Source organism: Phoca vitulina, unplaced genomic scaffold (assembly GCF_004348235.1).
Source record: "Phoca vitulina isolate PV1807 unplaced genomic scaffold, GSC_HSeal_1.0 scaffold20, whole genome shotgun sequence".
Classification (NCBI taxonomy): Eukaryota; Metazoa; Chordata; class Mammalia; order Carnivora; family Phocidae; genus Phoca; species Phoca vitulina.
Genome location: NW_022589723.1, coordinates 30,285,626 through 30,299,903, shown reverse-complemented (window position 1 = coordinate 30,299,903; position 14,278 = coordinate 30,285,626). Strand labels below are relative to the sequence as shown.

The 14,278-nt window shown below is 39.4% G+C and overlaps 1 protein-coding gene across 3 annotated transcripts in view; it reads right to left on the bottom strand.

Moving 5' to 3' along the window:
- The window catches only part of TRIP4 (thyroid hormone receptor interactor 4), a 69,426-nt gene that overhangs the window by 44,809 nt on the left and 10,339 nt on the right, over window positions 1-14,278 (bottom strand). For all 3 annotated transcript variants that reach the window (XR_004301010.1, XM_032417227.1, XM_032417228.1), the window contains exons 4-7: window positions 9,658-9,870; window positions 7,954-8,032; window positions 2,515-2,644; window positions 359-574 (exon numbers count right to left, since the gene is read on the bottom strand). Coding sequence is in view for 2 of the 3 variants with exons in the window: in XM_032417227.1 (XP_032273118.1) it covers window positions 359-574; window positions 2,515-2,644; window positions 7,954-8,032; window positions 9,658-9,870 (638 nt within the window). In the remaining variant the exon portion in view is untranslated. The remainder of the gene's footprint in view (window positions 1-358; window positions 575-2,514; window positions 2,645-7,953; window positions 8,033-9,657; window positions 9,871-14,278) is intronic.

Here is a 14,278-nt window from a genome sequence, read left to right as displayed (position 1 = left end):
TTTTCTTAGCTACTCTTACATATTTCTATTCCAAATGAATATATTTTTAAAATCAACAAAAATAGGGGCACCTGGGTGGCTCAGTCAGTTAAGCGTCTATCTTCAGTTCAGGTCATGGTCCCACGGTCCTGGGATTGAGCCCCATGTCGGGCTCCCTGCTGGGCAGGGGAGTCTGCTTTTCCCTCTCCTTCCGTCCCTCCCCTTGCTCATGCTCTCTCTCTCTTCTCTCAAATAAATAAATAAAATCTTTTAAAAAATAAAATAAAAAATAAACAAAGTAACAGATCCGTGACAGGGGGGCAAATCCTTTACAGTCAAACTGTCCCCTCCCAAACCCTTTCTGGTGCTGCCCACTTACTTGCTGTGATACTCTGCTAGTGGATTTTCATCTTCCACAATCTTCCTGCCTGCAAAGTCAATGGTGATTTTCTTAGAGAGCCGAGACATATGTCGAAATTCTCTCAGCTCCTCCTCTCGCTTTTGCAGGGTCTCCCGTTCAATTTTAGACAACCACTGGTTAGAATCACTGGCAAAGTAATCTGACTCATCATCAATGACTTGGGTCCTTCGAATGCTAAGGGGGTAAAAAACAGAACACATGTCAATTGGGTCACTATTGATAAAACAAGGACTTGATATCCTGAGATTATTACCTTAAATATAGATGCCCGAAAAAGTTCCAAAATCAGGTCAAGCTCTGCTTGGTTCCCAGCTTCTGCATGTATCTTATCCCCACTGCAGTCTCAGTTCAGCTCCTAAAACTAATCTCACTCTCAGGCAGAAAAAGACACAGCAGCATAACCCATTATCCTTCTACCATGTTTTTTTTTTTTACTAGTCCAGCCATAATTGGGCTTCCACCAGGTTTTGCTGCATCTGAGTTCATGTCTTGGCAGGTTACTCAATATCCTACTCCCTCTACTACTGGGGCCTAGTCTACTCTTGCTAGGTCCAACTGCTGCCCTTTCCCTTAAAAACTAAGGAGTTCTATCCTGGACTGTTAAAGTCCTCTGGCTTACTCTTAGGACATCCTACTACTCTACTACTATAAGCCAGTTTCTATCCCCTGCCCTCCAAACCTATCTTCAGTCCCTCACTAAAACACTAAAACACTTGTCAAATTCCAAGATATGACAATCAGGCCTATTCCTAAGATCATACTGACAAAGAAACTGAGAACCAGAAAGAATTTTGATGACCCAACTCTCTCATTCTATAGATAATGAACCTGGGGCTCAAAGAAGTTAAGTGACTACCTGAAATGCACAAATCCAGTCACAACTGACTTTGTGCATAATGAAAATTAGTGATATACACAGGCATAGGGAAATACTGAAATTAGATTCATATATTGATTATAATTTTTCAGGACACAGCTGGAATTATACAAGTTTTAAAGCAGACAGAGTGGGAGGTTTCAGAGGGCTCAGGAGAAAACTGGTCCTACATGTGAACCTAAATAATGAAACTGGTACCTTGGAACACACAAGAAAAGGGGGCAATATCAGTAGGGAGAGACACTTTTCTAGTTTCCATTTACCAAGAAATGTACTCCATTGCCAATTCTATTTCTAATGATAAAATTTTACTGAGTAGGGACAAAAGTGCTATTTAAAGGATTAAGAGTAAATATGAGTTACAAACCTTGTGATGGGCTTACTCAAGAAATAGCTTTCAAAGTTATACTTAGATTTATAGAAAATGGTTTGGAAGGAGGAAGCATGTCTAACCAAAGGATTATAATGCCAGGAATAGACTCCCAAGTCAGTTAAAATAAGTAAAAGATTCAGGGTTCTTCAAGGACCCTCACAGATTCTCACACAGCCATTTGAAAAATGAGTGTACAAGTCCTACTTAAACATTTTTACCACTAACTGGCTCTCAATACATATTTTGTCCAAAAGAAGAAAAATAAGAAAGAAATAAAAAATAGAATTAACAAATCAATAAAACTGTCTCCTAAACAGAAGTCGATAGGCTAAATGACAAACATATAGGAATGTAAAAGCCAATTTACAGACATGTTAATATATTAATCATTAAATCAGAAAACAAATTTAGTGTCAAAGGGAAGGAAGGGTAAATGATACCTTCCCACGATATACCGCTACCTACACTCTCCCAGAGGCAATTTCTTACAGGTCCTCCAGAGCCCAGCACAGCAGTCTGCACCGGGTAGGCACTCTCACATATGCGGACTGACGGAATGAATGGCTGCACGTGGAACAACTGGGGAATTCTGTCAACCCAAATCAACTTTCGGGGGGTATAGTAGCATCTGCCAAAAATCAAAAAAATGTTGCAGGGTAAGATCCTCTTGGTGAGAGGCTATCTTATTCAAACATGAATTCAAAAACAAGATGTAGGCCTCGTACACAGTGGAACACTTCTTTTGCTGTGAATCTTTCATACTCCACGCTAGAAAGGTATCAAATGCCAGAATAAATGTTTTAATGGCCAGAATTTGTGGACCAGTCTATTGCTTAGCATTTGTTATTCTAACCCACATCATACCTAGTTCTGTCAAATTCTAACAGTTTGTCTTTATGCTTAATAGCCTTCTCCAGACCAGACTTAATTCGCAATTCTTGATGAGGAAGAAGGTCCTTGGTAGAGATGTCCACTTTTCCAGAATTCTCCGTCCCTGAAATTCAATAAGGAAACCAAATGGTGTCAGCCTATAATACAGTTTTTTCACTGGGCAGTGAGGAACACAGTAACAGAAGATCTGGCTCTGCTCCAGATGGCTGACAGTTTTCACTTCAATGAAAAACAAATACACAGGCCAAGCTTTACTTATCAAGCATCAAGCATCGCTTGACACAGAATTGGTTCTCAGTATACAGTAGGATCTATTTCTTCCCATATGGAAATTTGGATCACTAAGGGTACCAAACTGTTAAACAATAGAAAAATGCATTATAAATGAAAAGCTTTATTGAGGGGTGCCTGGGTGGCTCAGTCGTTAAGAGTCTGTCTTCGGCTCAGGTCATGATCCCGGGGTCCTGGGATCGAGCCCCGCACCGGGCTCCCTGCTCAGCGGGAAGCCTCCTTCTCCCTCTCCCACTCCCCCTGCTTGTATTCCCTCTCTCACTGTCTCTCTCTCTGTCAAATAAATAAAATCTTAAAAAAAGAAAGAAAGAAAAGAAAAGCTTTATTGAATAGGGCTGACTATGACCTTTAAACATACTTTCACATAGCAAAACTAAAAATTAAATAATGGAAGAAAAAGGAGTAGAAATTGCAGGAAAGGGACAGAAATGAATACTGAAAACTTATTAGATGCTAAGGCACTTAATATATTACATTATTTAATTCTCCCAATAACTGTGTAAGACAGTTTCTTTTTCTGTAAAGAAGTTCAGAGACAATAATAAACTTATTGAGTCACTCAGGTAGAAATTAGAAGATGGAAACAAAATTTAAATTTAGGTCTAATGAGCCCACATCCATTCCTTGGACCATGTGTCATCTCCTGTGTGACAGCAAACCAAAAACCTATATATCCCAGAAAAGAGAGTCATAAATTATGAAAAAACAAAGACCCAAGATGTGTTAGGAAAACAAGGCTATACTGAAGGCTAACCTTTCTCTTTATTCAAACTCCAGGCCTGTTCAAAGTCCTGTCAAAACTCTCTTTTAAGGGGCGCCTGGGTGGCTCAGTTGTTAAGTGTCTGCCTTCGGCTTAGGTCATGATCCCAGGGTCCTGGGATCAAGCCCCGTATCGGGCTCCCTGCTCTGAGGGAAGCCTGCTTCTCCCTCCCTCACTCCGCCTGCTTGTGTTCCCTCTCTCACTGTGTCTCTCTCTGTTAAATAAATAAATAAATAAAATCCTTAAAAAAAAAAAAAAGCCTCTCGTTTAAGATTAGAGAGAGAGATTCTTGTGTTCTGAATATAAGAAAAACACTTAGAACTAACTTTTCTTATAATAATGATCTTAAATCCTAACTGAAAAGATAGGGAGACATGTTCAACTTCTTCAATAAAAAATTTTTTTAAAGATTTTATTTATTCATTTGAGAGAGAGACACACACAGAGAGCACATGCAAGGGAAGAGGCAGAGGGAGAGGGAGAAGCAGGCTCTCAGCTGAGCAGGGAACCCGACATGGGGCTCAATCCCAGGACCCGGAGATCATGATCTGAGCAGAAGGCCGACACCCAACCATCTGAGCCACCCAGGTGCCCCTTCAATAAAAAAATTTTTAGGTATAGAGATAAAAATATTTGAAATGTCAAAATTCAATAGTGACAGGTTTTAGTCACTATCCTGTTACAGATCGGTATATTTTGGTAAAGTAATATGGCAAATACATTTTAAGTGTCAAAAATGATCATATTAAAGACAAATACCGTATGATTTCACTTATATGTGGAATCTAAAAAACAAAACAAACAAACAAAAGCAGAAACAGACCCACAGATACAGAGAAAAACTGGTGGTTGCCGGGGGGGCAGTGGAAGGGGGGAGATGGGCAAAAAGGGATGAAGGGGAGTGGGGGAGGTACCGGCTTCCACTTATGGAATGATTAAGTCACAGGGATAAAAGGTACAGCACAGGGAATATAGTCAATGGTATTTTTTTAATTCTTTTTTTTTTTAAGATTCTATTTATTTATTTGACAGAGAGAGAGAGCACGAGTGGGGTGAGGGGCAGATGAAGAAGGAGACTCCCCGCCGAACAGGGAGCCCAATGCAGGACTTGATCCTGGAACTCTGGGATCATGACCTGAGCTGAAGGCACACGCCCAACCGACTAAGCTACCCAGGCACCCCTGGTCAATGGTATTTTAATAGCATCATATGGTGATGGATGGTAGTAACTACACTTGTGGTGAGCACCTCACAACATACACAATTGTCAATCACTATGTTGTACACCTGAAACTAATATTAAATTGTATGTCAATTACACTTCAATTTTTTAAATCATATTGTTTTTTTGTTTGTTTTTTTTTTAAAGATTTTATTTATTTATTTGAGAGAGAGAATGAGAGACAGAGAGCATGAGAGGGAGGAGGGTCAGAGGGAGAAGCAGACTCCCCGCCGAGCAGGGAGCCCGATGTGGGACTCGATCCCGGGACTCCAGGATCATGACCTGAGCCGAAGGCAGTCGCTTAACCAACTGAGCCACCCAGGCGCCCCTTAAATCATATTGTTAAAAGAATAAAAATAAATTTAAAAATCCTTTTTTTTTTTTTTTTAAGAGAGGGAGAGAGAGGGGGGAAAGGCAGAGGGAGAGTGAGAAAATCTTAAGCAGGCTCCATGTCCAGTGCGGAGCCTATTGCAGGGCTTGATCTCACAAACCTGAGATCATGACCTAAGCCAAAATCAAGAATTAGACACCTAACAGACTGAGCCACCCAGGTGCCCCTAAAGAATCATATTCTTTGTGGCACCTGCCTGGCTCAGTCAGTGAAACATGCAACTCCTGATCTCAGGGTTGTGAGTTCAAGCCTCTCACGTAGGGTGTAGAGACTACTTAAAAAAAAAAAAAAATCATATTCTTTGACTCAATAATCTGATTCTTAAGAATTTATCCCAGGGAAATAAACTGAAAGATTTAAGAGTCAAAATATCCAGTAACTGAAAAGTAGGTGATCAAATTACAATAATTCAAGTTAACAGACTATTCTTAGCCACTAAAAACAATAAATATGAAGAATAGATAGCAACATAGAAACTAATTGTAAAATACCAATTGAAAAAAAGGAAAACATAAAGTTCTTTTTTTTTTTTTGAAGATTTTATTTACTTATTTGACAGAGAGACACAGCAAGAGAGGGAACACAAGCAGGGGGAGTGGGAGAGGGAGAAGCAGGCTCCCCACTGAGCAGGGAGCCCAATGCAGAGCTTGATCCCAGGACTCTGGGATCATGACCTGAGCCAAAGGCAGACGCTTAACGACTGAGCCACCCAGGTGCTCCGGAAAACATAAAGTTCTATACACACTATGATCACTACTTTATAATACCAATCAATCAATCTTTATTAAAAAAAAAAAAAACCCATGGGGACGCCTGGGTGGCTCAGTCGTCAGTTAAGTGGTCGACTCTTGATTTCAGCTCAGGTCATGATCTCAGGGTCCTGGGATATTTCCCCACATAGGGCTCCTCGCTCAGTGGAGAATCTGCTTGAGGATTCTCTCTTCCTCTCGCTGTCCCCTCCACTTGTGTGTGTGAGCTCTCTCTAAAATAAATAAATAAATCTTTAAAAAAAAAAACCAAAACAATGAACTAAAGCAAAAACAAAAATTTGCGTAAGTGGAAATAATGAGTACACTGTTTTTCCTTTTAAAAATATCCTTGGGGCGCCTGGGTGGCTCAGTCATTAAGCATCTGCCTTCAGCTCAGGTCATGGTCCCAGGGTCCTGGAATCGAGCCCCACATCGGGCTCCCTGCTCTGCAGGAAGCCTGCTTCTCCCTCCCCCACTTCCCCTGGTTATGTTCCTTCTCTCGCTGTGTTTCTCTCCATCAAATAAATAAATAAAATCTTTAAAAAAAAAATTAAAAAAAAATATCTTTAACTGGGGCATCTAGGTGGCTCAGTGGGTTGGGTATCTGCCTTCAGCTCAGGTCATGATCCCAGGGTCCTGGGATGGAGCCTCACGTCGAGCCCCACATCTGGCTCCCTGCTCAGTGGGAGCCTGCTTCTCCCTCTCCTCCCGGCTCATGCTCTCTTCTCGCTATCTCTGTCTCTCTCAAATAAATAATCTTTAAAATAAAAATTTCCTTAACTATTTTTTTCTTAAGATTTTATTTTCGGGGCACCTGGTTGGCTCAGCTGGTGGATCATGTGACTCTTGACCTCAGGGTTGTGAGTTTGAGCCTCACTTTGGGTGTAGAGATTTTAAAAATAAAATCTTGGGGTGCCTGGGTGGCTCAGTCGGTTAAGCATCTGCCTTCCGCTCAGGTCATGATCTCAGGATCGTGGGTTTGAGCTCCGCATGGGGCTCCCTGCTCAGAGGGGAGCCTGCTTCTCCCTCTTCCTCTGCCCCCCCACCCACGCCTGCTCTTTCTCTCTCAAATAAAATCTGTAAAATAAATAAATAAGTAAATAAAATTTAAAAATTTTTTTTAAAAATAAAATCTTATTTTTAAGTTTTTATTTAAGTAATCTCTACACCCAACATGGGGCTCAAACTCACAACCCTGAGATCAAGAGTCGCATGCTCCACCAAGTGAGCCAGCCAGGTGCCCCATCCTTAACTATTTTTATCATGTGTTTTTCAACTATAAAAGACTTAGAAAAGAGTTGCCAAAAAAAAAAAAAAGTAGACTTCTGTATAACTTTCAGTAGGCTTCCCTTAATGTTAATACCTTATCTTACATAACCATAGTGTAATTATCCAAAGAAATTAACATTAGTACAATACTATTAACTAAATTACAGTCTTTATTTGGATTCCAACATTTTTGCCATTAACGTTATTGTCCTGTTCTAGGATCCAATTCAGAATCCCACACTGCAGTTACTTGTCATGTCTCCTTAGCGTCCTCTAATCTGTGATAATTCTTCAGTCTTTCCTGGTTTTTCATGAACTTGCAAATCTCCTATTCCTAAACTTTCATCCAACAATTTTAGCATCAATTAGTGGATCTTGCTCGTGGCAATTACTAAAACTGTGGTATTCCAAATGGCGATTTTCTATAACCCTCATTCCTTCATGGTAATAATTGGAATTCTTCTATAATAAAGAGCTGTCCCTTCTCTCCCATTTAACTTATTCATTTGATTCAGGATATTAATTTTATTCTTTGGGTTATAATCCAATATTATTAGTAGTTTTTTGCTCAATGTTAGGTGGTTTTAATAACTTAAAAAAAATAAATGATTGTAGAATAAATGGATGAATAAACTGCATCTTGCATAGCAGGGTACAAGAAAGAAACAATCACAGATACAACAAGATGTACCCACCACCATGATGATCCAATCAGAAGACTGCTGCCTACCTGACATTAGCTTCTTCAGCAGTTTCTGGCTCTTGTTTGAGTCACGCTGTAAAATATCCTGTTCTTCACGAGTACATACCTATAAAGTAATAAGAGTAAGACACATGATCCAAGTTACATTAATTTTGTTTGCTTGATATCCTAAAATGTAACCTCAAATTACACATTAGATATGGCAATAAAATAATGAGACTGTTGGTGTTTTTTTTATCCAAGCAAATACACCAAAAATATACATATCCAAATGAGTTTGCCCTAGTCTCTTTCTACTCATCCCTTCTTTTATGAACCACAGAAAAAACTTATCTCACTGGAAGTATCCTGAATGGTTTGATAGTTAAAAAAAAAGAAAAAAAAATCTAACCTACTTTCAAAGGACAAAGATTTGCCATCACTGAGAATACTGGGAAAAATATACGTTTTTTAAAAAGACTTTCAGTTCTAATCATGAAATCCAAGTCCTACAAAAGAAGTTATAAGCAGATGTCTTATTAGAAAGAACCAGAAAAAGCAAATTACAGTGCCATCAGTGAAAATTAGTCTAACTTTTATACTTTTATACTATATATATTTCATTTCTTTGCCTTCGAATATTACCTACTTATAAAATAATGAATATATTAAGCAAAGAAAAAGTTCTGTTTATTATAAAATCACTGCAACTATAAGAAGGAAGGCAAAAAAGGAGTTACTTAAAAACAGTCGTTTGGCTCAGTCGTTAAACATCTGCCTTCAGCTCAGGTCATGGTCCCAGGGTCCTGGGATCGAGCCCCGCATCGGGCTCCCTGCTCTGCGGGAAGCCTGCTTCTCCCTCTCCCACTCCCCCTGCTTGTGTTCCCTCTCTCACTGTGTCTCTCTCTGTGAAATAAATAAATTTTTAAAAATCTTAAAAAAAAAAAAACCTATACAAAAAACAAAACAAAACAATTTCATACTGAGTTTACAAAGCTGTAAGACTCCAAAGCCAATTTGCTTTACATTACTCTGATTCGTGAACTGAAGGATGCAAGGGATCTAGTGGAAAACACTGAAATTGCCTAGAAGTTGCCTCAGTGGCACACAAAGTTTCTGCCAGCAGCCACAGGGCATTTCTCTAGAGAAAGCCCCATGGGAGAGGATATTTACTGCTGTCTGATGAATTTTTGTTTTTGTTTTATGAATATTTTTGATGGAAGACACTACATTTTTCAGGTCATCCACTATCAGCTTATTTTTTGAGTGTACTGAATAATTAAAGGACCCATGAGAGAAGAAAAAACAAAACAATATAAAATGGATGTCTTCGCCAACATCTAATACCACTGCTTCTGCCAGCCTGCTCAACTGGCAGAGTAAGTTTTCTAGACAACTTGTTAGGGTGTTTGTAAGACAGTTATTACTGCCACACTCTTGAAGTCATTCTCTCAGACACTTAAGATGAAAAGGAGGTGTCCTGGAAATAGAAGCTATAATAATATGAGAATTATGTTACAGTATAAGACTTGGAGTCCTCAACAATGTATATACTCAAAACTCTTCTCACAAATAGGCCTCAGTACTAAGACATAACCTTGGGTTTTTGACTAATCAAATTCTTGCTACTAGAGTTTACTGGACATTGGAGGGAACAAATTTCCTAAGAAAAAGAGAAATTACTGGGGATGTGAATGTCCCTACGTATTCAACCAAAGGACAGTAAAATAAAATATAAAAGAAACAATTTACCAGAGTACCACAGAAAAAGCAGGGGCCAGAGCCCTCCTGTTCACAGACAATGCGGCCACAGATCAGACAGTTATTGATCAGCTTGTGTTTCTGGCCCAGGCAATCACAAGGATGGCGACCAGGGATCAGGACGGCAAGCCTGTCCTGTCCCTCTTTTGTGTATAAACTGACAAACTTTGTCTTCTTCTTTAAGGAGTTGCTGTTCTCTTGTGCCTAATTATACAAAGATATCAGAAATAACATCAAATAATTAATGATAATGCAAACAATCAAGAAGAGAAAAACCTCAGTTCTGTTCAATGACGACTTATACACTACCTAGGAACCATGACAGAAGGAAAGGAGTGGGAGAAATACAAATTAAGGATTATCATCAAAGGTCTGAAGAAAGGTTATATTCTAGAAAAACTAGCTGATATGCCTTGCCTTTTCTGCTAGTAGCTTTCAGTCCTCTATTATAGCTGGTGGAAGGTAAATGTAGCAGTAAAAGCTATTTATGTGGCATATTTAAGCAAAGCTAAAGTGCAGATCATAAGAAAAAAATGTCCCTAAAAGCAGATGATACTCACAGATTTGGAAATATGATCAATAAAATAAGAAAAATCAAGAAAGGGGTGCTTGGGTGGCTCACGTGGTTAAGCTTCCGACTTTTGATTTTGGCTTAGGTCATGATCTCAGAGTCGTGAGATCAAGCCCTGAGTTGGGCTCAAAGCTCAGCAGGGAGTCTGTTTAAGAGTCTCTCTCTCCCCTTTCCCTCTGCCCCTCCCCCTACTCGTGCTCTCACTCTCTCTCTCTAAAATAAATAAATAAATCTTGGGGCACCTGGGTGGCTCAGTCGTTAAGCGTCTGCCTTCAGCTCAGGTCATGATCCCAGGGTCCTGGGATCGAGCCCTGCATCGGGCTCCCTGCTCAGTGGGAAGCCTGCTTCTCCCTTTCCCACTACCCCCTGCTCGTGTTCCCTCTCTCACTGTCTCTATCTCTGTCAAATAAATAAATAAAATCTTTAATTTTTTTTAATTAAATAAATAAAATAAATAAATAAATCTTAAAAAAATTTAAAAAAATTAGCTCCATAAGAAAAAGATGACACAATAGAAAAATGGGCAAAAGATCTAAACAGGAACTTCATAAAAGAAAATATCCAACTGGTCACCAGACACCCGAAAAGGTGCTTAATGAACTTCGTTACTCATCAAGATAACGCAAAATAGGGGCGCCTGGGTGGCTCAGTCGTTGGGCGTCTGCCTTCGGCTCAGGTCATGATCCCAGGGTCCTGGGATCGAGCCCCGCATCGGGCTCCCTGCTCCGCGGGAAGCCTGCTTCTCCCTCTGCCACTCCCCCTGCTTGTATTCCCTCTCTCGCTGTGTCTCTGTCGGGTAAATAAATAAAATCTTTAAAAAAAAGAAAAAAAAGATAATGCAAAATAAAAGCCAAAATGCAACACCAACCAGAATGGCTTAATTGAAAATACGGAGTGCTGGCAAGGATACAGGAAGAACAATTAACGCTTTCATACACTGTTGGGGAGTATAAACTGGTATGTACTAAAGCTGAACATACGCATATCTTGTGACCCAGCATTTCAGTTTTTGGATATATACGCAACAGAAATGTGTAAAAATGTTCACCAAAGACATGTACAAGAATGTTCATTGTAGCACTGGAATTGAAAACGATCCAAATGTTCAACAGATTGATGTACTCACTTAATAGAATCCTCTGTAGCAATGACAATGAAAAAGTATAGCTATACAAAACAATATGGATAATTCTTATAAACCATGTTAATTCAAAGAAGCCAGACACTAAAGAGTACATACTATTTAGCTCCATTTACACAAAATTCATAAGCAGGCAAAGCTAACCTATGGTGTTAAAAGTCAGGAAGGTGTTTTCCCTTGGGAAGGATGTCATTTTGGGGCAAAATGGGGGACCTCTAGAGGAATGGTAATGTTTTGTTTCTGGCTATATAGGTATGGTCAGTTTGTGAAAATACATCTGTTCACTTCTGTATATATGCTATAAAATAAAAATTTTAAAAAGAGAACTATATTTATCAGCCTCTGTCTTAGTCCATTCAAGCTGCTATAATAAAATATCACAGACTGGGTAGCTTATAAACAATAGAAATTTATTTCTCACAGTTCTAAAGGCTGGAAGTCTAAGATCAGAGTGCCAGCATGGTTGGTGACCCTCTTCCAGGTCACAGGAATGATTTCTTCTAGATCACTATCTCATGACACAATAAGGCTAGGGAGCTCGGTGGGATCTCTTTTACAATACTAATCCCAGGGATGCCTGGATGGCTCAATTGATTAAGCATTTGCCTTTGGTTCAGGTCATGATCCCAGGGTCCTAGGATTCATGGGCTCCTTGCTCAGGGGGGAGCCTGCTTCTCCCTCTGCCTGTCGCTCCCCCTCCTTGTGCTCTCTCTCTCTCTGGCAAATAAATTTTTAAAAATTAAAAAAAAAAAAAAAGAATACTAATCCCATTCATGAGAGCTCCACCTTCATGACCTAAGAACCTCCTAAAGGCCCCACTTCCTAATATAATCACACTAGCATTTAATATATAAATTTGGGTGGGGGGACATAAACATTCAGACACTTAATTATATAGATGCCTCTTGCTTTCCCTTTTCAGAGAAGAAAAATCTTTTTTTTTTTTTTTAAGATTTTATTTGTCAGAGGAAGAGACAGAGAGCACAAGTAGGGGGGCAGCAGGCAGAGGGAGAAGCAGGCTCTCTCTCTGCTCAGCAGAGAGCCCAATGCAGGACTCGATCCCACAACCCTGGGATCATGACCTGAGCCAAAGGCAGACACTTAACCAACCGAGCACCTAGGCGTCCCCAGAGAAGAAAAATCTTAAGAGTTCTAATGGTTGGGAAAATTACTACAAGGAAGAGAACAATTCTTTGCTAAGTATAAAGAGGTGACACGCCCTAATGTCCAAAGCCAAGAATTGAGATACAGAGATAATTTAAGTCAATTTAGGTAAAAATTAAAATCTAAAAAAGTGCTACAGATTTTATCTAATCTAACAGGCTGTCATTTTTTCAAACTAGTCCATTGTATCTTTGGCTATCAGTGATGGTGGTGAGGAGATTAAAATCTCTAAACAGAAACTTGTATTTGACTCCCATTAAATTATCCAGTAACATTAAGATAAGGTATTTGAAGGCTGTGCTTTGAGGAGTTCTCATATACATAATGGGAAATGAGTATACATTGAGAAATACAGTAGAGAAGGGAAGAACAAGACAAGCAAGAAAATTCATAGCATATCACCGCACTGCTTAAAACCATTCACTGGCTTCCCACTGTGCTGAGAATAAAAATCCAAGCTACTTATAACGCTCTAAAAAGCTTTAGATATGGCCTCCAGGTGCTCTCCAACTTCATCTACATATCACTCTTCCCCTGTTCACTATGTGCCAGCCACACAGTCTTCTCATAGTTCCCAGAACACCTATCCCCCATCTCCCCTTTGCACTTGTCATTCCCTCAGTCTGAACTGTTCCTAGCCCATCTCTTTATATACTGGTTCCTTCTCAATGTTCAGTTCTTAGCTATAATTTCACTCCCTCAGAGAGGCTTTCCCTGAATACCCTATATAAACTAGCTCCCTTCCTACCAACTACTGCCTATCACACTGCCCTTTTTATTTTTTTCACAGCAGTTTTCACAATCTATAATTACTTTTAAAAATTTTGACTGTCTTTTCTATCTTTCCTTTCATTATTGTATTTATGCTATTATTTAATGATTATTTTACTTATTTATCTTTAAAGATTTATTTATTTGAGAGAGAGAGAGAGTACGCGTGAGACAGTACACATGCACACGAGCTGGGAGAGAGGCAGAGGGAGAGAAACTCAAGCAGACTCAGTGTTGAGCCCCAACATGGGGCTCAATCTCACAACCCTGAGATCAGGACCTGAGACGAAACCAAGAGTCAGAGGCTCCACTGACTGAGCCACCCAAGTGCCCCCATGATTATTCTTTAAAAAATGAAATAAGGCTTTAAAAATTTTATCCATTATTTGGGGCACCTGGCTGGCTCAGTCAGTGGAGCATGCAACTCTTGGGTCTTGGGGTCATGAGTTCAAGCCCCACGTTGGGCATGGAGCTTACTTAAAAGAAAAAAAAAATGTTATCCATGATTTGATCACTCTGACCAGAAAATATTCTCTTTATGCTCCCACTAGAGTTTTACCTTATTAAGATTCTATATACTTGCAGTCACCACTTACAAAATATACATTCACACATATCTATGTAATACATCTTCTACTTTAAAAACAAGTAATTTTACTGATAAGAGTAATACAAAAATTACTCAAAATAATGTTCAGATGGATTACAAACCTAAATGTGAAAACTGTAACTTTTAAACTATTAGAGGAAAATTTAGAATATATTTTTCACTTTGGGATGGGAAAAATGCCTTAAGACTTAAGTAAGCCATAAAAAGCATAAAACAAAGAAAAAGATCAATACATATAACTACATTAAAATTAAAAATTCCTGTGAGTCGGGCGCCTGGGTGGCTCAGTTGGTTAAGCGACTGCCTTCGGCTCAGGTAATGATCCTGGAGTCCCTGGATCGAGTCCCGCATCGGG